General features: G+C 42.8%; 1 protein-coding gene across 1 annotated transcript in view; it reads left to right on the plus strand.

Moving 5' to 3' along the window:
- RETREG1 (reticulophagy regulator 1) overlaps positions 1 to 24,928 on the plus strand; it is a 126,460-nt gene that overhangs the window by 10,652 nt on the left and 90,880 nt on the right. The window contains exon 2 of the mRNA XM_025867452.2: positions 22,954 to 23,060. Within this exon, the coding sequence (XP_025723237.1) occupies positions 22,954 to 23,060 (107 nt within the window). The remainder of the gene's footprint in view (positions 1 to 22,953; positions 23,061 to 24,928) is intronic.

Below are 24,928 nucleotides of genomic sequence, written 5' to 3' on the forward strand. Positions count from 1 at the left end.
AGGCATTGATGGACGGGGAGGCTGGCTACAGCTTTCCCGGGAAGGAGAGCAGGAAATCACACGTGATTGGGGGGAAAGCTCTCAGGTACATTGTTTTCTTGGCTTTATGTACGTTTAGCCATTTCTTCAGCGAATCCATTTTTATCAGGTTCCTGTATTTTCATCTTTGCCCTCATAGACCAGTTTTTTTCAAGGAGCATTTTAGTCTATATCAGTTTAACAGTCAGTATTTTGAGGGGCATTCCCCATTTGCTTAAAGAAGTGATATCAAATGTGTCCATGGTATCCATATATCATTACAGACATGCTTTTAGAAGCATAAAATGCTTCACTATCATCAAAGATTCTTCTGAAATGTTCTCTAGAGTGCTTTTTGTTCTCTGCAGATTTCTATGTATTTGGGAAGGAAATTTTCCTGTCTGGGAACGAAGGGGGCAGTACCTAAGTGAAACACATTGGGCCTGGTGTGGCCACTTGCATGGAAGGAATCTTAGAACCAGGGAAAGAGCAGGAGCCACCCATGGGGCAGCCAGCTGACTGAACCTTTCCAGTGAAAGGTTAAGCAGAAAGCTCACTCTTGCTGTGGCCCCCAGGTTCACTGGGTTTCTAGATAAACTGATTTGGCTACTGTGTAACAAGGCAGGTTTCACTGGACAGATTTGGATGCACAGTGTTGTAGCCTTGCATGATTTCACTTCATGGTGCCTGCAGTGGTCATCGATTTTAACAGCGACCATTTACTGGACTGTCCTGGGCACTGGGTATAGTTACTGTCTTACTGAATTCTCCTCCCACCGAGCAAGGGATCATAGACCCGTTTTGAAGGAGGGATACTGATGCTCGGGGCTTTTGAGTTGCTTGTCCCAAGATGCAGAGCTGCCATTCCAACCAGACTTCTTGTATGTTCTTCCCTCAATAACTAGACTCTCCTGCAAGGGGAGATTACTACATAAAATGAGGCAAGATTTTATACGGCTTACCCCGTCTGTCTTCTGGGACAAGTTCATTCTCAAATTAAAATATCAGCTGCCTCCCACATAGCTGGGTATGTCTGCTGTAGGGAAAGAAGTGAATTTCTTTTTCCTGGTAAAATTTCAGCACCTACCATGGCCTTCACCCACAGCTCCACTCTGCCACCTCGGTATTCCATTTTAGGCATTAATTACCCAAACTCCATGTGCATCAGTCCGAGATGCCAAATGGTCCAGCTTCATCCTATTTCAGGTCCCTTTTGGGCGGGCCCTCTAGCCTCAGGGATGGCTCTTTCTCCACAGGTAAAATGTCAAGTGGACTCTTGCATGTTCTCAGATGGCTCCACCCCGCGTACTTTGGGATGTGACATCTTGCTTGGTGTTTGGGAAATGAGGTCTTGTCTTTAAGGAGCACTCTGCCGCACCCTGGGTGGGGTTGGGCTGATACTGATGGCGGTGCCTTTATGGGAGGAGCACAAGAGGGGGTCGAGAGAGCCTAGATCTTCCTGCTTCTCCCCTGGCTCGTGTGCAAAGCCATCGTGCTCTGCAGCTGTTCGGGGCCCCGGGACCACTCGTGTTGGGAGTCCTCCCCCTGGGGCTTCCTGTTAATTTCAGTTGTGGCTCTGCCTGTCTTCCACGGTGCAGGGCGCAGTTTGAAGGTATTTTATTTTTCTGATTCTTAGAAACGTAGGAAACCTTTGTTGACTACCACCTGGGTCAAAGAAAAAACCCTACAATTACAGAATATGTAGTAAATGATGATGAGAATCCTACACATGAAGTGCAGTCACTGTCTTTCTTTGTATACACACAAACAGACTTTCTCTCTCTCTCGGGTCAATTAATTCCACCAGACTTTTAATAAAAAACAGTTGTCTCTTGCCCTGCCTTTTCTTAGGTCTCAGTCCTGTTTCTCAAAGCAACTGTTGTTATCTTTCTGCTTTTTAGGTTTGTTTTTAGGCTTTTCTAAATAATATCCTCAAAATGCCATTCCTTTTTTTTTCTTTTTGACAATTATAAGCAATTTCTTGAAATTTTTTGAGGTATAATGTATAATGTCAAACAATTGGTTTCAGGTAATCAACATAAAGATTTGATATTGGTATATAACACAAAATGATCACCACAGTACGTCTAATTACTGTCTGTCACCAGACTTAGTTACAAGTTTATTTTTTTAAACGCCATTTCTCGACTTAGCTATCAGAGATAATATTTTTTCCCTCCCACCACAACCCACATATACACCCTTCCCTCTCCCATCCACTCTAATGATATCATAATTTGGGGCTCAGTCACTGACTGTAAGCATTGTTCATACAGGAGCTAAGGAGAACGCCCCATTTGCATTTCCTTCCTGGTCTAACTTTATTTTGCTGTTACTCTTAGCATGTTTTTTCTATTTGATCATTTTAACTCTCCAACGTTTCTAGAAAACTCCCTTTGATAAAGGGCAAACATCAGGCTGACACTTCAGTCTCTTTCGCTTTTACCTTTCCCTTGGAGCCATCCCTGCTGGAGCACCCACCCACTTGTTCCAGTCAAGTCTCATTGTCCCCTGGGCCTGCTGTCCCTATAGGACATCCACACCATCACCTCCTCGCCTGTAGTAGAGCCTCTGTTACTGGATCCATGCTGAAAATTGGGTCAGGGGAAAGTTAGCAGCCTGAATGGGGGAGCTCCCATTTCTCCTTGAGAATTTTCATGGTAGCTCAAGGTTTTCTTTTTCTTTTTTTTTTTTTTTAAATTTTTTATTTATTTGACAGAGAGTGGGAGAGAGAGCAGGAGAGCACAAGCAGGGGGAGCAGCAGAGGGAGAGGGAGAAGCAGGCTCCCCACTGAGCAGGGAGCCCGATGTGGGGCTCAATCTCAGGACCCCGGGATCATGACCTGAGCTGAAGGCAGACACTTAACGACTGAGCCACCCAGGCACCCCAGTGGTAGCTTAAGATTTTCTGATGTTAATTTGAGTTCTTCATTTGTTTTTTCTTTGTTACTAGACTCTTTCTCGGTGAACTCTTCATTGTCCAGAGAGCACATTCCCTAGCTTTGAGAGAACTCAAAGGAAACCCATGTTTTGAGAACTTGGGTGCAGAAAACATCTTGATCCCAAACCTTCCAGTTGATTGCAGTTTGGCTTGGTTTAGAGTTCTGGGTTGGGAATAATTTCTCCTTAAAGTTTGGAAGCATTGCCTGTCCCCATCTGCTGCTTGTGTCCAGTGTTGCTTTCGAGCAGACATGCCTTTCCAAAGCCTCACCTCTTATAGATGATCTAGAGTTGGTCTGGCTTTTGACTTATGATTTCTGGTGTTTAGGTAAGCAGGGAATGGACCATGTTGCTGTGTTATTATTGCTCATGCTTTAGGTCTTCCAGGCAAGCTTAAAGCAGTTCTTTTTGGCGTTTGTGCCTTAAGGACCCAGTATTTCCTTGCAGTATAAAAGCTGCATATGACTTTTGTAGTCTGTTCTCTGGGTGGATGGAGTTGAACACAGGGCTTCTATGCGCATCCCAAGGGTATTCACTCAGAAAACAGCATGAGTGCCCCCCCCCCCCCACCAGAGTGGTTCAGCGAGTCTTTCCTGGCTGGATGCTGTAGGCTTTGCTGAGCTGAACCCTGGGGGGGCTGGGTGTCAGGCCTGGCACATGGCCTGGCTTTGAGTGAACACAGAAGATCCTAGAAGAGGCTGTGCCTAAACCAAACAAAAAGCAGAGAGAATTCATGCCTTGACCTTGTCAGCACAGAGCTCAAAACAAGTATCTTAACCTGCCACAGACAGGAGGTGCTGAGTTGAGAAAGCATCAGTGCGATTTGCATTTTAGATTTGGATTGGTGCTTAATGATACTTAGGTGCCAGTTTCTGCTTGTCAGCTTCCAAAAAGCCACCCTGGCACTTTTGCTTGTGTTTTGCTGGGCTTTGTAGCCCTGAAAGCAATGTACATCCAGAGTAACAGATTTCAGCCAAAGAATGAACGGAACGAATCTGTCAGAATCATCGAGGACCCTGAGTTCCCTGGTTCTTTGGAAGTACTAACCTGTGTTCGGGATTTAAAAGAAGATGCTTCTGTCTGTGATCACATTGAACTAGCTCTGACCTAGTAAACCACGTCATTTATTTTGTTAGCAGCTAAAGCCTTTCAAAAGAAGGCACCTGTATGATGAAATAAAAGGTAGAGGATCTCTGCTCTAGTTTAATCACCTCATTGTACAGATGAAGAAACTGAGTCCCAAGGCTCCACAGTGAGCTGGTGGCAGCATGACCCGTATCAGAGCCTCCTGACCCCTCTTTCTCAAAACTGCATGCCATTGAATGTTGAAAGAGTGAGCATGATGAAACCTAGGAAGCAAAATAATAATGCTCCCAAGTGTGGAAATCACCGACGATAGTTTGCAGGTCAGCGTGGAGATTATACTCTGTTGATCCAACCACGTCTTTGGGGGGCTTGAGAATCTAGAACAAGTGATTGACCGACCTCCCCACGATTTGCCAGGACCCTCAAAAGCTCCCAGCGGTGTGCCTTGGGCATTTGCTTCTGACTTCACCTTCCCTTCTTCCCCACCATCAAATGAGCCAGTGTCTGTTAAAAGTCACTTTTGGCAAAAGGAGACTTTCTCTTGCTCTCTGTAGTAATGGCTTACATTTGACTACCTCTACTTGAATCATCCGACTAATGGCAACACAACTTCTTTCAAATGATGAGGGTAAAGTCCATTCTGGAAAACCTTTTGTAAGAAGAATTCTTGTCATGTAAAAATACATTTGCCATTCAAAAGAGAAACATTTTTATGTTCCTGAATTACAAATTGATACTTGTGTTTACTAAAACAATAACAAGACCTGTCAAAATAGAGTCACTTTCATAGTTATCAATATCATAGTTAGTTATCATACACAACTTAAGGGCTTTTGTTGTTAATAAAATCTCTAAAAGAGCTGCTGGCCTTTTCTCCTCCAGCTCTCCTGTTTGTTCACAAAAAACATGCATGCACTCAGCGTTTTAAAAAACTGAAGGTTTCATGGGAAATAAAAAAACGTAAAATAAAGATCAAAGTTGTCCTTTAGAACAGCATGAGGGGAGGGACGCCTGGGTGACTCAGTTGGTTAAGCATCTGCCTTTGGCTGAAGTCAATCCCAGGCCCCTGGAATTGAGCCCCGTGTGGGGCTCCCTGCTCAGTAGGGAGTCTGCTTCTCCCTCTACCCGCCCCTCCCCCTGCTTGTGTGCTCTCTCTTTCTCTCTGACAAATAAGAAAAAAAAAAAAAAAAAAACAGCATGGTTTAGGGAGTATGAAAGGGGATTCCACCATGAGTCAGAAGGCAGTTGCTCGTCTGGGGCTCTGTGGCTCACAAGTGCATAAAACCCAAGTCCATCTTTGCGGAAGAAATGGCCCGTAAGCTGGAGGAGGGACATAAGAAACTCTTTCTGCAGTTGAGTTCCTGTACCTTGAATGGGTATATCCTGGGGTACTGACTGTAGGATGGAAACCTTATTTCATCTACAAATTCATCTTTTTAGGAATACATATTTTCTTGGTCTACCTTTTGAATTTAACTACTAGATACCGTCTCAGTAAATTCAAAACAACTGCATTGATGAACATCAAAAAGTTTTAGTGAGATACTTTCAACAGTTTATTATTGTAGTTTATGAGAAAATGGTATAATAAATTTTCAACTTTTTCTTAAAAATGATATTAAATAGTTAAAGATATTTAACAACAAAGTTTCAACTTCAGCTCTAGTTTTGTGTGTTAAAATAGATTTTAAAATATCCAATGGAAAATGATTTAAAAATTGCTTTTTTTAATTCACTAGTATTAGTGAACATTAGCTTTCTTTTATCAAAATGGATACTGATCATTTCCATTAAAATTTTTCACTTTAAATAATATCATTAAATATAGCTGAAAAGCTGACATGTTTGTATATTTTTTTAAGATTTATTTTAGAGAAAGTGTGAGCACAAGTGGGGGGAGGGGCAGAGGGAGAGAATCTCAAGCGGATGCTGTGCTGAACACAGAGCCCAACGTGGGGCTGGATCCCAGGACCCTGAGATCGTGACCTGAGCTGAAATCAAGAGTCGGACGCTTAACCGCGTGAGCCCCGCAGATGCCCCCACGTTTGTATGCTGATGTCGTGTATGATTAAAACCCTGGATTCTGTGTATGTGCCAGCTCTTCTTTAGTGCTGCCCATGAATCTGCTGTGTCGGGGGTTTACCTGCTGTAGACATCAAAGCATGCCTTATGGCTTATAGCCCGTGCTTGACACATACCTATGGCATTCAGGAGCATGGCTATTAGCAAAAGAACCAGTCTTGGGCTGTAATCCCTAGAATGTCAGTACCGATCTTTGGCTTCTAGTTAGAACTCCCAGATGCCTAGTATGAAGCCCGGGACCATATTGGGCACTGGTATGACTTTCATTATAAGTATGTCTGCTTGGGCTTGAGGGAGGTACATCTGCTACCCCTCCTCCGGATATGAGGATGTGTGAGTTGGCCAGGGCACCATTCTCTTTGTCCTCTTTGACCTGACCAGCCACATCATTCCAACAGGCCTTAGGCACAGTGGCATAATAGGACTGTCGCACTGACTTCCAATAGGTTGTGAGAAGCCACATCTTCCCTTAAAGAAATAAAAATTGATCTAAGCAGAGATCCAAGGACCATTCATGTTATTGGTTGCTCCCCAAAAGGTCTTCAAAAATTGTCAAGAAATTCTGATGCTTCCCACACATTTTTTTTTTCAGTGTTGGCAAGCTGTTACTATTATGATAGTGTGCTTTTGGGAATTCATGATTAATGATTACATTAATTACATGCCTGATTACTTAATTATGTTAATTGACTTATTCAGCAAATATCGAATGAACAACAATACAAAAAAATATTGAGTACCTGCTATCAGCCAGGTAATGATCTAGTGCTGGAGTGTCACCAGCAAGCAGGAGAGGTGGGCCCTTCTCTTATGTAACCTGCAATTTGGTGTCAGGAAGGGCAGACGGTAAACAAACAAGCAAATAAATACACAAGTAGAAATCAAGATGAGTACTATGAATGGAAAAGACTACCCTGGAAGAGCCACGGAGTGGACTAATTTGATTGCAGGCTGCCCAGGAGACGACTTTTCAGCACCATCTTGACTGAGTGTGACCACGGTCCACAGGGTGATGTCTTGATTCATTCATGTGCCTTTGCCAGGCTTCTGAAAACAGATACCTTTTGCTAAAGAACTTATGTTCTCCTGGATCAGAATAGCCAGTTCCGTTTGGGCATGGCAAATTTGAAGTTTGGAGGTCACCAACGACACGGTTGGGGTTGTTTTTAGAAGATGGGTTATTGACTCACAGAGGGCATCTCTATCATTTGTAGGCACAGTTTCCCTCCCATTCAAGGGTCATCCGATTGAAATGCAAGCTCATGATTAAAATGTAGATCGTGTTCTACTCCAGGCTCATGGTGCTTGCTGACTATGTTTGTGGTTGAACAGAGGTGTTTCCTTTTATTGCTCATGTTTAACATCAAATGTTATAAACACAGACACTGAGTCGCTCACTGAGGGGAGCTTAATGAGAGACTGTCATCTTTCCTTGTTACATATTATTGTATTCTTCTCCCCTCAGTTTTTTTTCACGGGGACTGGCTGTCTTATTTGGAGAGTTACTATGGCCCTGGGAATCTCCGGTGGAATTACCAGGAGAGTCATATTTTCCAGTAGAGCTTGGTGAGGGCTGTGCTAAGGGTTTGTCTCCCTTGTTTAATTAGAGAAAGTTGTTAGGGTTATTTCTACCACTGTGTACTGCCCACGTGTACACACCGAGGGGACAGGGAATGGGCAAGCCTGTAAAGGTAACACCTTCTAGGTCACCCATGTGAGTTTTTACACTGAGTGTGTTGGAGGAGGTGGCTCCTAGAACACTGCCCATCACTGTTTCCCTTGTTCTTCCTATTTTATAGCTCCCTTTTGGTAAAGAGTGAGAAGCCTTAAAAACAAAGAGACATACCCAGAATTTCACTTTTAACAAGTTGGGATGGTTCAGTTCATTATTGCTGTTTACCTCATAATGGTGGCTCGGGCTCTCAAAGTGAGCTTGGAGTGGTCATCTGCAATGTCCACTTATTTTACTCACTTGCTGTGTTTTACTGATTCATTCTTTCCACATTAAGAAGATATGGAAATGTTCACTGTATTAGTTGTCTTCTCTTCTGTGGGTAAAAAGGGGGTGCCCTAATGATGAAGTATTAAATTCTTATAATAGGCTTTCAGGTCTGATCAAGATTCATTTGCCCAAAAAGGGATTGGTTGGAACTAGGGAGGCAGAGCCCAGGCAGGGGCTTCCTGTGAGGATGGAGAGGAGAGGGTGCAGGAGATAGGCTGGAGAACCAAGCCGACCTACGAAACAGAACCAAGACAGGGTGGGGGCCACATGGAGACATGGGGCTGAAGTCCAGCTATTTGCGCCCTTGAGTTTTTGGAGTAAAGGAGATGGAGAAACAAAAGGATCATTTGCACCTGTGGCAATGTCATCAGTCTTAGAGCTGCAGAGTGGCTGGATTCCTTTCAGGACCGTGGACAGGTTCAGGTACATTGGGGTGGGCTCTTGAATGGAATGTGGACATGAGCCGATGAGTGGTTGACCTTAACTTAATGGGCATTTGTTATTTTTTTTTTTAAAGATTTTATTTATTTGACAGAGAGAGACACAGCGAGAGAGGGAACACAGGCAGGGGAAGTGGGAGAGGGAGAAGCAGGCTTCCCGCGGAGCAGGGAGCCCGATTCGGGGCTCGATCCCAGGACCCTGGGATCATGACCTGAGCCAAAGGCAGACGCTTAACGACTGAGCCACCCAGGTGCCCCTGGGCATTTGTTATTTTTTTTTAAAAAGTTTATGTATGTATGTATGTAATCTCTACACCCAACATGGGGTTCAAGCTCATGACCCTGAGATCAAGAGTCATATGTTCTTCCAACTGAGCCAGCCAGGCGTCCTCTGAATGGGCATTTAAAAAGCAGGAGCTGATGTGACGGTTGTTCTTTCAACTCTGGTCTCTAGAACATGATTAAAGTGAGATGCCAAGGGCCTCTATAAATGGCATGTAAATAGAATTTGTGAACAGGAGTCAATAAGACCCAATTCTTTCACTTACAGGCTGCATGGTTTTAAACACATTGCTCCAGACTACTCTATTTATGAATATATTGCCGTATATCTTACTTCATTGGGTTGTTGAGGAACATAAAACGATATGGAGAAATGAAAATATCCAGCACATGGTAGGTTCTCATTACATGTCAGTTCATTTCTTAGGTGTGCCCGTAAAGGTTCACTGAATTCATTAGTGGGTGTCCCACTCACTTAAGAACTATTCTTTGAAGCGTCTTCAGCACCTACCTGCCCTATGCTTACACCCAGTATATGCGTTGATTTATTTATGAAGGAGCTTGATATTTGGATCAGTAATGTGGACAGCCTCTATGTTCAGAGTTATGGATTCAGAGAGTGTTTGAATGGGAAACACCTCGAGAGATCTTCCCTTCTTCCCTCTTAATGCTCCGGTGCTGCATTGCAGTGCATGACTTTCATCAGATCTCTCTTTTCTTCTTCTAGCTCGTTTCTATGGCCGAATCTGGTAGTTAGTATGTAGCTTGCTGGTAACTCGGCTGCAGTGGGCTGCAGAGATTGACTCACCCACCCTGCTGGAAAGGCTGCTTCTACTGAGCAGCACTGACCACCTCGAGTAGGGGCAAGGCAAGATGGATTGGCAGATATTATACACTAGGTGGAGCTAAAGTACCCATTGTACTGCCCCTGGGGTGCTCCTTATTGATATGCTCACGGCTTTTTTCATTAAAGCCAGAGGAGAGCAGGCCTGATTTCACTTTGCCTTGACCTCACATGAATTTGGTTCCACTCCATCAGTGCCTTTGGCTTCTCCCATTCCCTGGGCTCAAGAACACAGACTCCCTGCTGCTCCACGCCACTGTCCTTGTGTTTCATCACCAGGCCTTGCTGACCTGGGCACATTCCTTGAATTCACTGGATTATCACCACCCTTTTCTACTAGAGGCAGCCGGTTTCCCTCCTCCACTGCAGTGTGCTCTTTCTGATGGCTGTGAACCAACGTTTCCCTGCCCATGGGTGCCTTCCAAAATGTCTCATCTCCCTGTAGAAATTCTCTCATCTATTTTTTTTTCTTCATTTTTCTCTTCTCTCTTGCTTCTAATTCACTTTTTTGGTCATCACAACTAAAGAAATACTTCTCTAGAAGAAAAGTCTTCTGAGTTTTATTTAGGCTTCAATTTGAAATTAATAGAGTCATTACTTCACTTCATGATTACCCTCTTTCCAAATTATTTAAAACCATACATTTTATTGACTTTTGAGAAACACATCTCCCTCTCTCCAACATATATGCATGTTTAAACAGATCTGAAATTGGGAGGTATTTTCATCTTACAATTCAGAGCATTATGGTTATTTGGCAGCTTTTTCTTTTTCCCTTAATGGTGCATAGTTTAATTTCATAAAGCATCTTCAGATACTGTTTTTGCACAATCTGTATAAAAGGCCAGGAAAAATGAAAGCCAATTTTAGTTGACATTCAGAATTTTGTAATGTTAGGGAATTTGGCTACCAGTATGCCTAACTCTCAAGAAGATGACAGAACTATCTTCCAGCAAAATGTGATAATATGGACTTGGAATAATGTTGGATAAATCATTATGCCTTATGAAGCCCTTCTTTTGTGATATGAGGTACTGTACTATTACATAAAGCCAACATACATAAAGGACTCTGTCTAGGCAAAGTCTATGGTTATATATATTTCAGTAAAGGAAAACAGAACCCGCTTTTTGGATCTCTAGCTAAAAAAAGTTACAAACCAAATACTACAGATTAATTCCTACCTTATAATTATGGAGGGTTCCAGTGCTTTTATCCATGTATTTCCTTTCCTTGAAGACAAAAAAAAAAATTGTATCTTTGCTGTTGACATCATTTCATTTCATAAGACAAAGTGGGTTATGCTATACCCAGAAGGGAGGGTTAGGGTTTCACACATGGGACACACTAAATGTTATCCTTTTTGTTCATAACAAGAGAAGGTTTTTTTAAAGATTTATTTATTTTAGAGAGGAGGGGGCACAGGGCAAGGGAGAGAGAATCTCCAGCAGGCTCCCCACTGAGCACGGAGCCTGATGCGGGGCTCAATCTCATGACCCCAAGATCAGACTGGAGCCGAAACCAAAAGTCAGACACTTAACCAACTGCGCCACCCCAGTGCTCCCATAACCAGAGAAAATTTTTGTTTGTTTTGTGAGTTATCCTTTTATTTGCTTTATGACAAATTTAGCCCATTGAGACATTTAATTTGGCCTTGAATGCTCATCATGAAGAAATGGAAAATTTAGTTAGCTTTTCCTTGTCAAATGGATACACAACTAGTAAAACAAATTTTTTTCTTTTTTAGAGATCTGTAGTTAGTCATGGAGTAGAGCTCACGGAACCTTTGCATCCTTTTGCATCATGTTGTCCACGGAACCCAGGGCCTGTCCTGCCCTCCAGCCAGTCTGGCCACTGTGCTGGGACTTTCTCCACTGCCGAGGCTGAGCGGGCACCTCTGGGGTCCTGCATGCATGCGGGTTGCTTGCAGATCCATAAAGGGACAAGGAAAAGCGGTGTTCCTGAATGATCCATGCACAGAAAGCTAAAATGATGGGTTACCTGAGAGTCGTGGGGTGCAGGACTGTCACATGGCGATGAGCAGTGAGTGTGGACTAACTGGACAGGGGCCAGAGCACATCATTTGATAGGAAATTTTCTATTTAAAACCGTGGACATGATTTAGAGATACCACACCTCTTCTGTTTTGTTTTGTTTTTTTTAAATTTTATTTGAGAGAGAGAATGAGAGAGAGAGAGCACGAGGGGGGAAGGTCAGAGGGAGAAGCAGACTCCCCGCTGAGCAGGGAGCCCGACGCGGGACTCGATCCCGGGACTCCAGGGTCATGACCTGAGCCAAAGGCAGTCGCTTAACCAGCTGAGCCACCCAGGCGCCCCCTTCTGTTTTTGTTTTTTGTGTTTTTTTTAATATATATAACCATTAGACCCTTAACAATCTTTTAGGCTTTCTCTGGATCTCTGGCTATTGTCCTTACACTCTCTTTGATCTCTGAACATAGGGATTGAGTCATATTTCTTAGCTGACCCAGATAGCAGAGTAGAGACCAGTCCTACAAGTAGAACTAGTAAACCATCCCAATGCCAAGTGGGCTATGGCAGGTTATTTGAAAATCAGATGAAAATTTAAATTAGTGTTGCCAAATGAGAGAATAAAAGGCAGAAAGTGTAGAAAAAAAATAGAAAACAGAAAAAAAGCACTTAGCAAGAAAACAGCAAGGGAAAAAAATGTAGGCAACCCAGAAGTGAATCAGAAATGATGCTATGCAAGCATGGCTAGCAGTCATCCATGGGCCCTAATAATCACAAGCTAAACATGAGTCACCTGGGCAGTGTGGAATTTTTTAAAGCAGTCATCACATTGAGGTGTAGAAATTGGATACAGTTTGCTAAAGGAAAAGTGCACGTACTGATTTGGAACTTTACCTTTCCATAGCGGCTAAACCATATAGTATGTTTTTATAAAACAAATGGGATATGGGGCACCTGGGTGGCTTAGTCGGTTAAGCATCTGCCTTCAGCTCAGGTCATGATCCCGGGGTCCTGGGATTGAGCCCCACATCGGGCTCCCTGCTTCTCCCTCTCCCCCTGCCTGCCGTTCTCTTTCTGTCAAATGAATAAATAAAATCTTAAAAAAAAACAAAAACAAATGGGGTTATTATTATATAAATACAATTTTATATGTTTGTAAAATTTATACACACACACACACATAATGTGGAATTGTCATTTGCAATGTTTACCTATCATGATATGTCTATGTATGTTGTAGTTGTCATATATAATGTTTGCTTGCCTTGGTTTCCAAAATCCGGAATATCCTTTATCAGATAGAAATTATATCCAATGTCAACTTAAAGAAGTACCTGTATCAGACTGATATTTTAATTTTAAAAAGATGTTTTTGTTGTTTTTTTTTTTTCCCCCTGTGAATTAGGTATAGGAAAGCCCATCCATCTATAGAAAGATGTTTCGGATAGCCAGAGTCTTAGGGATTAGTGGTGCTTTCTCCATTTTGGGATCCACAGATATCCTCACAGGTCCCTAGGCTAATTTTGATAAAGGCAGGCGTTGGTGGCCTTTTTTATTGAATCAAAAATTATTTTAAGGAGAAAAAATAATTGGTCAGCTTTGGGGACCCCCCCTCCAAGATATGGTTCAGAAGGCCCCACACTTGAGGATTAATGCTGTGCAGATGCTGCCTTGCAATTCTGTAGTCTTTTTTTTTTTTTTTAAGATTTTATTTATTTATTTGACAGAGAGAGACACAGCGAGAGAGGGAACACAAGCAGGGGGAGTGGGAGAGGGAGAAGCAGGTTTCCCACCGAGCAGGGAGCCCGATGTGGGGCTCGATCCCAGGACCCTGGGATCATGACCCAAGCTGAAGGCAGACACTTAATGACTGAGCCACCCAGGGGCCCTGCAATTCTGTGTTCTTTTGTTTTTGAATGTATGTTTTGTAGGTGAAGTTCGATGGGGACAGTGGAACAAGTGTTGGGGTGTGTGCAGCTTCAGCTTATGCTGAGGGGCTCTTACCATTCCCTGCTGCCACTCGTCAGCCATCCTGCCCAGCCTCCCCTTCCCCACCCAGCTGCTCTGCAGGACTGCCCAGGGTCCTCTGCTCAGGGCAGTGGGCAGGTTGTATCAGTAGGGGGAGGCTTGTGTTCCACTAGGGCCATCTGCCCCTCATGGGGAGGCCTGAGCACAAGGGTGAGGAGGGTCCTCATCAGGCATGTGCCCTGCAGCCTCTGTGGTTGCTGCCCTTGCCCCAGCTGTCAATGCCACAGTGCGTTCAAGGGTGACTGGTCATGGGCATTGCACCCACCTGGATCCAGGTCCCAAATATGCCCTGGAGTGGAGGTTGAAATATCTTGGGGACCCATTTATCATACAGGTTAGGGTTATGGACTGGTGGGAAGGGGGTATTGACTTCTCCACCCCCAGCATTTTCACCTTGCACTGGACCTGGAGAATTATGTACCCCCTGAATGAGGGTGATGTAGATCCTTCCTCTTCTATTTTTTTTTTTTTAAGATTTTATTTATTTATTTGACACAGAGAGAGAGATAGAGCAGGAACACAAGCAGGGGCAGTGGGAGAGGGAGAAGCAAGCTTCGCGCTGAGCGGGGAGCACGATGGAGGGCTCAATCCCAGGACCCTGGGTTCATGACCTGAGCCGAAGGCAGACGCTTGACGATTGAGCCACCCAGGTGCCCCAGACCTCCCTCTTCAAAATCTGTACTTTATCACTCTGCTTCTCATGATTTCTTGGACATCCTGCATTTTAAACACAATCTATCTCTCAATTATTGTCGAACAGCATTCAGGAATCCTCTGATCACCTGTGTATGGCCATCTTTGCCTTAAAATTCCACCATGGGAGATGTGATGACCACATGTGAATTCTGTGAATGGGCAGACCGGCAAGGTCACTCTGGGGCTCGGATCAGGCTGTGCCCTGTGATACTCTTTGGCAGGTTCTAAAGGTGTTTAGTCCTGCAACTGAGAACTGTTTCATACCTCAAAGTAATTCTCAGCATAGTCAAGCAGATTGACACTTACACTTAGACTTTAGGAATGCATTAGGTTTCAGCAATGTGTTTAAGAAAATCTATTATTATGTCTTTGTGAATAAGATGGGGTAATATGGACAAAAATGTGGTAGACTGGTCTATCATATTCATAAAGTGCTGATTAATCTAGGTCACTCTGGGAGCAGTCGCTAATGGGGAGTGACAAGACACCAGCACTGATTGATAACTTTGATCAATAGTGTCGATGAGGACCAATGACCAGCAGAAAGCAAATGGGTGGGTGCTATGAAGCTGGACAAGAGAACAAATGGGACTGATGACACCATTAAGGTCTGTAGGTTTGAATGATGGGCTGTGTCAAATAAGAACATATTTAATAGGGCATACTTAGAGTCAAAAGTTGCATCTAAAAAATAGAATCTGTGGAGGTTTTAACTGTCTATAAATCCAAAAGAAGCTGGCATGCGGATGGACCTGTTTTAAAAAAAGAGGCTGTTCCCAAAGAATTTGAAAACTTGTGACCACACAAAATCCTGCACACAATAGCAATTTTATTCACAATTGCAAAAAATAGGAAGCAACCAAGATGTCCTTCAGTAGGTGAATGAAGAAACAGTGGTCCATCATATGACAGAATATTATTCAGTAATAAAAAGAAATGAACTGGGGCACCTGGGTCACTCAGTGGGTTAAGTGTCTGCCTTTGGCTCAGGTCATGATCCCGGGGTCCTGGGATCGAGCCCCATGTTGGGCTCCCTGCTCAGTGTGGAGTCTGCTTCTCCCTCTCCCTCTGCCCCTCCCCCTGCTCGTGCTCTCTCTCCCTCAAATAAATAAATAAAATCTTTAAAAAAAAAAAGAAAAGGTTGTACTGAAGAACTCAGGATCCTGCCGAAATAAGCTCCCACCAGCCAAGATGGGACACTTGAGGATCAGTAGGAATTACTCTGCTGTGCGCTGAAGTACATCAAATATGTTCATAACACTAAAGAAAGGAATGAAGAAAACCAACTTAGTTACCTTTAGAGGATACTAAGGAACTGCCTCATTATCTTGACAGCTGGTAAATAAAGAGAAAGAATCAAGTACTAATCCTGTCTCTCCACAAAAACAGACACATAGATCAATGGAACAGAAGAGAGAGCCCAGAAATGGACCCTCAACTCTATGGTCAACTAATCTTCGACAAAGCAGGAAAGAATGTCCAATGGCAAAAAGACAGTCTCTTCAACAAATGGTGTTGGGAAAATTGGACAGCCACATGCAGAAGAATGGAACTGGACCATCTCCTTACACCACACGTGAAATAGACTCAAAATGGATGAAAGACCTAAATGTGAGACAGGAATCCATCACAGTCCTTGAAGAGAACACGGGCAGCAACCTCTTCGACCTCAGCAGTAGCAACTTCTTCCTAGAAACATCGCCAAAGGCAAGGGAAGCCAGGGCAAAAAGGAACTATTGGGACTTCATCAAGATAAAAAGCTTTTGCACAGCAAAGGAAACAGTCAACAAAACCAAAAGACAACCGACAGAATGGGAGAAGATATTTGCAAATGACATATCAGATAAAGGGCTAGTATCCAAAATCTATAAAGAACTTATCAAACTCAACACCCAAGGAACAAATAATCCAATCAAGAAATGGGCAGAAGACATGAACAGACATTTCTGCAAAGAAGACATCCAAATGGCCAAGAGACACATGAAAAAGTGCTCAACATCACTCGGCATCAGGGAAATCCAAATCAAAACCTTAGTGAGATACCACCTCACACCAGTCAGAATGGCTAAAATGAACAAGTCAGGAAACGACAGATGTTGGCAGGGATGTGGAGAAAGGGGAAACCTCCTACACTGTCAGTGGGAATGCAAGCTGGTGCAGCCACTCTGGAAAACAGTATGGAGGGTCCTCAAAAAGTTGAAAATAGAGCTACCCTACAACCCAGCAATTACACTACTGGGTATTTACCCCAAAGATAAAAATGTAGTGATGCGAAGGGGCACGTGCACCCCGATGTTAATAGCAGCAATGTCCACAATAGCCAAACTGTGGAAAAAGCCTAGATGTCCATCAACAGATGAATGGATAAAGAAGATGTGTATATATACACACACATACACACACAATGGAATATTATGCAGCCATCAAAAAAATGAAATCTTGCCATTTGCAACAATGTGGTTGGAACTAGAGGGTGTTATGCTGAGTGAAATAAGTCAATCAGAGAAAGACAAGTATCATATGATCTCACTGATATGAGGAATTTGAGAAACAAGACAGAGGATCATAGGGGAAGGGAGGGAAAAGTGAAACAAGATGAAACCAGAGAGGGACACAAAGCATAAGAGATTTTTAATCTCAGGAAACAAACTGAGGGTTGCTGGAGTGGTAGGGGGTGGGGGGAATGGGGTGGCTGGGTGATGGACATTGGGGAGGGTATGTGCTATGGTGAGCGCTGTGAATTGTGTAGGACTGATGAAATCACAGACCTGTACCCCTGAAATAAATAATACATTATATGTTAATTAAAAAAAAAGAAAAAGAATCCTGCCTCTCTTATGACATCCATCTCTCAGGGTACCAAACATCGATAGGGGAAGTTTCTCTTTATAGATCTTTAAAGATCTCCCCTTGGTATAGATCTGATCCAGCTCATACCTGAAGCAAGAATGAAGGGCGCTCACTCTTGTGTATCTCCTAAGGAACAGATAGTCAGGTAGTCCACATCAGTGGCTGCTGATATCACAGAAATAGAGACACCAGACACCCAGACAGTATGTGCCTCCTGACAGAAATGCACACCACCATCTATCATGTAGTTGGAATTTTGAACCTAAATCCGGTCAAGTCTCTAGATCTAACTACCAGTTTTTTATAGTCTGCTCAAGGCATGGAGGAAAATGTTAAACTAAAGCACAGGATTCCATGAATGATTCTCAGACTCTGGAAAATTTTACTGGACAAATGAGTCTGTTTCTTCCACAAAGAACTTCAAGCAAGAGAGAGAGAGAGCAGGAGACCTATAAATTAAAAGAAACTCAAAACTCAATTTCAATGTATGACTTCTTCACATCTTGTTTCTGTCTGTGTGTGCATGTCACGTGTGTATAAAAGGTGATTGGGTAAATGTGCATGCTGATGGGATATCTGACAGCATTAAGGAATTAAAACAATTTTTTAAGGGGAGATAGTGTTTTTATTGTTAGGCTAAAAAGTCCTTTTGGGGAAGATATGTGGCAATACTTGTAAATTTTACTTGTCAATAAATATTACAATATTATGAGAATTATATGATATGTCCAATTTGCTTCAAGTAACCTTGGGCGATGGGGATGTCAGGTAGAATGGGGCCATAGATGCAAATTTGTTGTGACTTCTTTATTATACTTTGGTCTCTCTTGACCTGCTTGAAATTTACTAAAGTAGAACTTTTCAAGAAATAACTGTAACAACCCAAGCTCTCCCGAATATTAGGCAATTCGTGGAAAATGAAGAAATTAAACTCAAGTGTTCCTAAGATTTTATTTTCAAATCACAATTCTGTACAGCCACATACTTTATTTATTTTTTAAAGATTTTATTTATTTATTCATGAGAGAGAGAGAGGGAGAGAGGCAGAGGGAGAAGCAGGCTCCCAAGGAGGAGGGAGCTCGATGCGGGACTCGATCCCAGGACCCTGGGATCATGACCTGAGCCGAAGGCAGACGCTTAACCATCTGAGCCACCCAGGTGCCCCAGCCACATACTTTGAATTGGAACCATGAGATGAATCATCTTAAATGTTGTAAATAATTAAAATACCAAATATGTATAGGTTTTTCTAAGTATGAATGATTAGTATTAGGGATTTGCTTTGCAAACATTTCTGTACTTAAGTCTTAGGGTCGAGGATGCTAACTTACCAAGGCGACAATCATGGAATCCCATATAATTTCAGCATTCCCTTCCTAAGTGGTTGTTGGGATTGCTTGCCTTTGCACCTGACCAAGGATTCGTGTGTGTGTGTGTGTGTGTGTGTGTGTGTGTGTGTGTGTGTGTGTTGGTAAATAAAGTTTATTGGAATACAACCATACCCATTCTTTTATATAATATCTCTGCTGTTTTCACAGTGACAGAGTTAACAGATGTGACAGACTGTATGACCCATGAAGCTGAAAATATGTTCTATCTGGCCCTTTGGGGAAAATGTGCTGACCTGGTTGCAAAATATTATTTTTCCTTTCTCATTCACCTTAATGTGTTTGGCAATAGACATACAATTGTCCTTTCTTCGGACGGATTACAAATGATCACAGCATCATTTATTAAATAGTCCAGCCTTTATGATTGAGGATTCTTAATGACCAGTGAGACCCTTAGCCAAAATGTCCCCCTGGACCCTTGCCCTGGACCCCTAACTGGAGTTGCTATGGCAGTCAGTGCCCTCTAAGTGAAGTCTTCCAGGAGCCACGGCTGAGGGTTAAAGTCCCGTCATTACCTGATTTTTCTATTCCTGGAAGATCATAACTTCCACTAAGAAAATAACTAATGACCTTCACTGCTTGGGTTGGTTTTGCATGTCTTTATTTTTTTAAAGACATTTAACTGGTTTCCTGGCTAAGTGGACACTTTTAAACTTGAGAGAACTTTCCTAAGGCTTTGCCTGACTCTGCAAAGCAGGTTATTCTAATAAACCATACTAATTTAACATCTGTAGATTTTCTCTGATGCAGTGAATGGAACTGTGAGTTACAACTCATTTATGAGCCTTGAATCACCTTAGAATTATAGTCAACATTTAAAAATATAATAGAATTAAATGGAAAATATCAGAAGGCATTACAAATTATAAGGATAAATAATATTTGGGGGCACCTGCTGGTTCAGTCAGTAGAGTGTACAACTCTTGATTGCAGGGTTTTGAGTTCAAGCCCCTCACTGGGTATAGAGATTACTTAAAATATCTTTAAAAAAGGGATAAATTGGGGTGCTTGGGGTGGCTCAGTTTGTTAAGCATTCAACTCTTGATTTCGGCTCAGGTCATGATCTCGGAATTGTGAGATCGAGCCCTGTGTCGGGCTCCATGCTGAGCACAGAGTCTTCTTGAGATTCTCCCTCTCCCTCTGCCCCTGCTCTCTCTCTCTCTCTCTCTCTCTAAAAAAAAAAAAAAAGGATAAATATTATTTTTGGGACTTTGGTTTCATATGTATGTATTTAGATGTACATGAATTTCTTACCGTGGGTCACTATCAAATTTCGAAAACTTCCATGTCAGGGTCAGGTGGGGAAAACTGAGCGAGCCTGGCACACACACACACAACAGCAAGCAGTGATCATAAACTGATAGGAGGAGGTGAGCAAGAAGAAAACAAATACCAAAAAACAGCCTTGGTTAATACAAACATATACAAGCTCAAAGAATAGAGCCAGCAGCAGTCCCAGAGTAGAAGGACAAATTATTGTTACTAAAAAGCATAGTTGGCATTATAGATTTTCTGGTGTGTCTGCTCCTTCCCTCTGGGCTTCTTGTTCACTATTTATTTCCCTTTGGTAGCACTGGCTGGCCCAATGTAGACACTTTCCAAAGAAGTATTTATTGAATGTAAATACTAGTAATTAGACCACCTGTTTCAGAGGATCTGGGGGAAGGAACCTGAGGTCTGGGAACTTGTATTTTAACAAGCTTTCCAGGCAGCAGCCTGTGGCTGTGGCAGACCAGTATTTAAGAAACACGGACTTATTCTACCTGCACGTTTTCCTGACCCAGGTCACACACACAGCTAACATTAGAACCAGAGCTGGAACCTGGGTTGCCCTGCTTCTGCTGGAGGACTTTACCCATAACTTCACCAGCATCTCACGTTGACCGCTTCTCACCAAATACATTGCACAACCTTCTAATAAATCCTGAACTCCATGCTTTCTCACCATCCCACCTCATCTTCTCAGTTGCCCTCAGGCGTTTTCCTAAATCGCCCATCATTCCGTTTTCCTACCCTATACCTTTGGCTTTCTCTTCATTGCTGGTAACACTGAGACCAAATGCCCTAGCGTATCATTCAGGGCCTGCCACAGTGTGCCCCCAGCCTGTCCCCTCAATATCTTCTCTCTTTGCCAGTCTCCCAAATCTCTCCTATATCCATCTCCTTCTGCTGGGGGACCCCAGAACACTCGGCATACCCCAACACACCTTCCCCTTCCCTGACTCTGATCTTCTGTATATGTTGTATCCTCCCAGTGGAACAGCCTGTTTTCCTCTGAATTACATCCATGCTGCCAGGCCAAGTTCAAGGGCCATGTCTATAAAATCTTCCCTCCGCAAGTTAATCATCCTTTCTTCTTTGCTTCTCTTTGTTCTTTGCTCATTTTTTTTGGTTTTTTTAAATTTTATTATGTTAATCACCATACATTACATCATTAGCTTTTGATGTAGTGTTCCATGATTCATTGTTTGTGTAGAACACCTAAGGCTCCACGCAGAACGTGCCCTCTTTAATACCCATCACCAGGCTAACCCATCCCCCCACCCCCCTCCCCTCTGGAACCCTCAGTTTGTTTCTCAGAGTCCATCGTCTCTCATGGTTCATCTCCCCCCTCCAATTCCCCCCCTTCATTTTCCCTTCCTGCTATCTTCTTCTTCTTCTTTTTTAATATATAATGTATTATTTGTTTCAGAGGTGCAGGTCTGTGAAAGTCTTATGGTCTTACACAATTCACAGCGCTCACCATAGCACATACCCTCCCCAATGTCTATCACCCAGCCACCCCATCCCTCCCACCCCCCACGACTCCAGCAACCCTCAGTTTGTTTCCTGAGATTAAGAATTCCTCATATCAGTGAAATCATATGATACATGTCTTTCTCTGACTTATTTCGCTCAGCATAATACCCTCCGGTTCCATCCACATCGTTACAAATGGCAAGATCTCATTCCTTTTGATGGCTGCATAATATTCCATTGTGTATACACACCACATCTTCTTTATCCATTCATCTGTCGGTGGACATCTTGGCTCTTTCCACAGTTTGGCTATTGTGGACATTGCTGCTATAAACATCGGGGTGCACATATCCCTTTGGATCACTACATTTGTATCTTTGGGGTAAATACCCAGTAGTGCCACTGCTGGGTCGTATGGTTCTTTGCTTATATTTTATTAGAGTACCTAAGACTCATTGTCTTGGATTTTGTTAGCTTGGCCTATGTTCCTCTCTGATGAGGAAGTAAGTTCCTGGAAGACGGGATTCTTTCTTTGTAGTATGTGTTTTTCTCTATAAAGCTTACAGTGCCTTGCAACCAGTATTAAATGACATATATGTTAAGTTAGTGTTTCTGTGATTTTGATTACATCAAAATTAATATTAATTGACAGTTTGGCCAATTAACCTATATAGAACAGGCTTCACCCTCTATACAAAGCCTCAGAGCTTGTGACTTATCAGCCATTCCATTTTTTTATCGGCCCAATTTTAAAGAAGTACTGCAGTGTTCATGTGCTCTTCATGATAAAGAATTCTTTGTTTCCCTCTGGAGAGGAAGGGGCCAGATAGACCAAAGAATAGTTATCTTGAAGAGAAGAGGCCAGCACCTTGGATCCTTAATTGCTATTTTCAAGAGATTGGAGGGAGGGGGCAATAGTTAAATAAATAAATGTGGCATAAAAGCAGCACATAGAGAACAGCGAGTGAAGGGCATCTGCAGTGGCTACTCTGCATATTGGAAAACCCTGCGGCTCTGCCTTTCTAGCACCTCATGATTTGGTTGCAGGTCAATTCCAGTCTCCATCTGTTAGCAGAGTGATATTTGGGCCACACCCAACATAGCAAATCCTCTGCCCAAATTAGAGGTTACAGCAGAAAGCCTAGCACAAAAGCATACTGGCTCAAGCGCTTTTATTTTGCTGACTTTGATGCCCATGAAATAACTTTGATGTGGGCTCGTTGGAGTGATCCTGAAAACTGAAATTTGGATTGTTGTTTCTGTGCTGAAACTAAACCTAATTTTTTTTTCTTCATTTGAGAGAGGGTGTGTGAGAGAGAATGAGAGAGTAGGAATAGGGGGAGGGGCAGAGGAGAAGCAGACTCCCCGCTGAGCAGAGAGCCTAACCATGAAAGGGGTAGGGTGCCTTGACTCCATCCGGTCCCAGGACCCTGGCATCAGGACCTGAGCCAAAGGCAGACGCTTAACCGACTTGAGCCACCCAGGGGCTGTGAAAGTAAACCTAATTTTTAAAAAAGGATAAAAATCCTCAAATTGAAATAATGATTTGTCTGTTTTTGCTGTTATAGGTTCCTTGCACTGACTCCATGGAGAGTGTATCACCTGATTTCTGTCATGATACTTGGGCGTGTTATTATGCAAATAATAAAGGATATGGTTTTATCTAGAGCTAGAGGTAAGAAAACTGAGAATTCATTTTTATGGTATGTAATTTTCTAGACCCTGAATGTGTGATCTTTATGTAAGCATATTAACCAAGTAGTTTTAAAAGGGAACAACATAACAAATTATGTAGGCATTGACTTTGGTATTATTGTTTATTGAATACTTATATATTTGGTAAATATTTAATACTTATCAATTACTTAGCTGATGTCCCTAGTCATAGCTACTGATCCTGGACAAAAGGTTTGTGTGTGCTGGTTTCTCTTTGGCTCTAAGTGCTACTTAAATATCATTTTGATATGTAAGTAGGCTGCAGCAAAGATAACAGTGAAATATTTATTACATCCCACATGATGAAACTTGGACCACTGGAAGCTGGCCTCGTTTATATGAAAACTTTTTCTGCCTCAGTGAAGAAAAAAACAATTCAGGGCTTAAGAACAAGTAATAGTTGGGGTGCCTGGCTGGCCCTGTCAGTAGAGGTATGACCCTTGATCTTGGGGTCATGAGTTCAAGCCCCATGTTGGAGAGTACTTAAAAACAAAACCCCAGAAGACAAGTAATAGTTAAATAATTTTAACAAATGAGTTCACACTGATGAAAAAGGAACTAATTTTAAACATTGTTTAGAAGTGAGAAGTTGAATTACTTTTGAAATTTGTTTAAGGTATTTTCTGAGTAATTTGTATTATAAATCTGAGTCAAGCTTTTCTGTACTCGGAGAGGCCTCTTCTACCAGCTAGTTTTTGTGAATGAGCAAAACTCCGTCCTTGGAATAATTGAGCCCTGGGAACCTAAATGTGGTAAGATGATGGATTTGATCAAAAACCAGCCAAGAGGAAGTGGTTACAGTGAGACATTTAATTTCATTAAGTGTAACCCCCACACGGAGGGATAATGCTGGGTGGGGTCCATATAGATCAGTGCATATAAGGACTTGCCAAAGTTCTTGCTCTGGCAGGAATCCCAAAGCCTGCCTTGTGGGAAGCACCCTTGTTCTCCCTAAAGCCAACTCTGAGACCGGGGATCGAAGCTGTTACCGATTTCCCATCGTCATGTTCTACAATGTGCCTTAACTCCGGTTTATCCTTTAAGTCTTTACAGTTCTTAGAGCAAATCATGTGCAAACCATTTTTCGAAAGATGGTTTCATATTGCTGTGTTTCAAGGTTTGAAGGGAATTCCTTCACTCTAGTGATCTAGGAAGGTGACAGAAAACTTGTGAATTTAAAGAATTTATGTGAAGAATCAACCTCCTGGAAGGGGGCAGCACCAAACTGGAGGTTTGGTTAGGAGACCTCCCACCAGTGCGTTTGTGTGCAGTTACTGCTTTTCATGAGTCTCTAGATTAAGATTATGTTCTTGGATGCAGTGTTTTCTCTCCTCTCCCTCCCTGCCCCACCATTTTCTGCTTCAGAGGACAGTCACCCAGCTCCCTCACTTCTGTTTTTAAGATTTATTTATTTGAGAGAGAGACAGAGAGAAGATGCAAGTGGGGGAGGGGCAGAGGGAGAGAGAATCCTCAAGCAGACTCCCCGCTGAGCGTGGATCCCAGCACGGGGCTCCATCCCAGGACCCTGAGATTATGACCTGAGCCGAAATCAAGAGTCGGATGCTTAAACAACTGATCCCCCCAGGCGCCCCACCAACTCCCTAACTTTTAACCCTATCAGGCACCTGCCCCAGTACTTTCTGTTCACCACAGATGTAGTAAGGCTGCCTGGAGATAGAGCAGCTCACACTGTGGGGTTTTGCGCAGGGCGGGTCCAGTCCACGCATGGCGATGCCCTGTTTCTGCCCTGATTCCTAATGGATACAGGAGAGCCCATTTTTCTCCACTAGACTTCGTAACATCTTCACCCTCCGGGAGCTTCTTCAG

The sequence above is a fragment of the Callorhinus ursinus genome, unplaced genomic scaffold, assembly GCF_003265705.2.
Source record: "Callorhinus ursinus isolate GAN/ISIS: 27379988/994484 unplaced genomic scaffold, GSC_fseal_2.0 scaffold3, whole genome shotgun sequence".
In the NCBI taxonomy this organism is placed as follows: domain Eukaryota; kingdom Metazoa; phylum Chordata; class Mammalia; order Carnivora; family Otariidae; genus Callorhinus; species Callorhinus ursinus.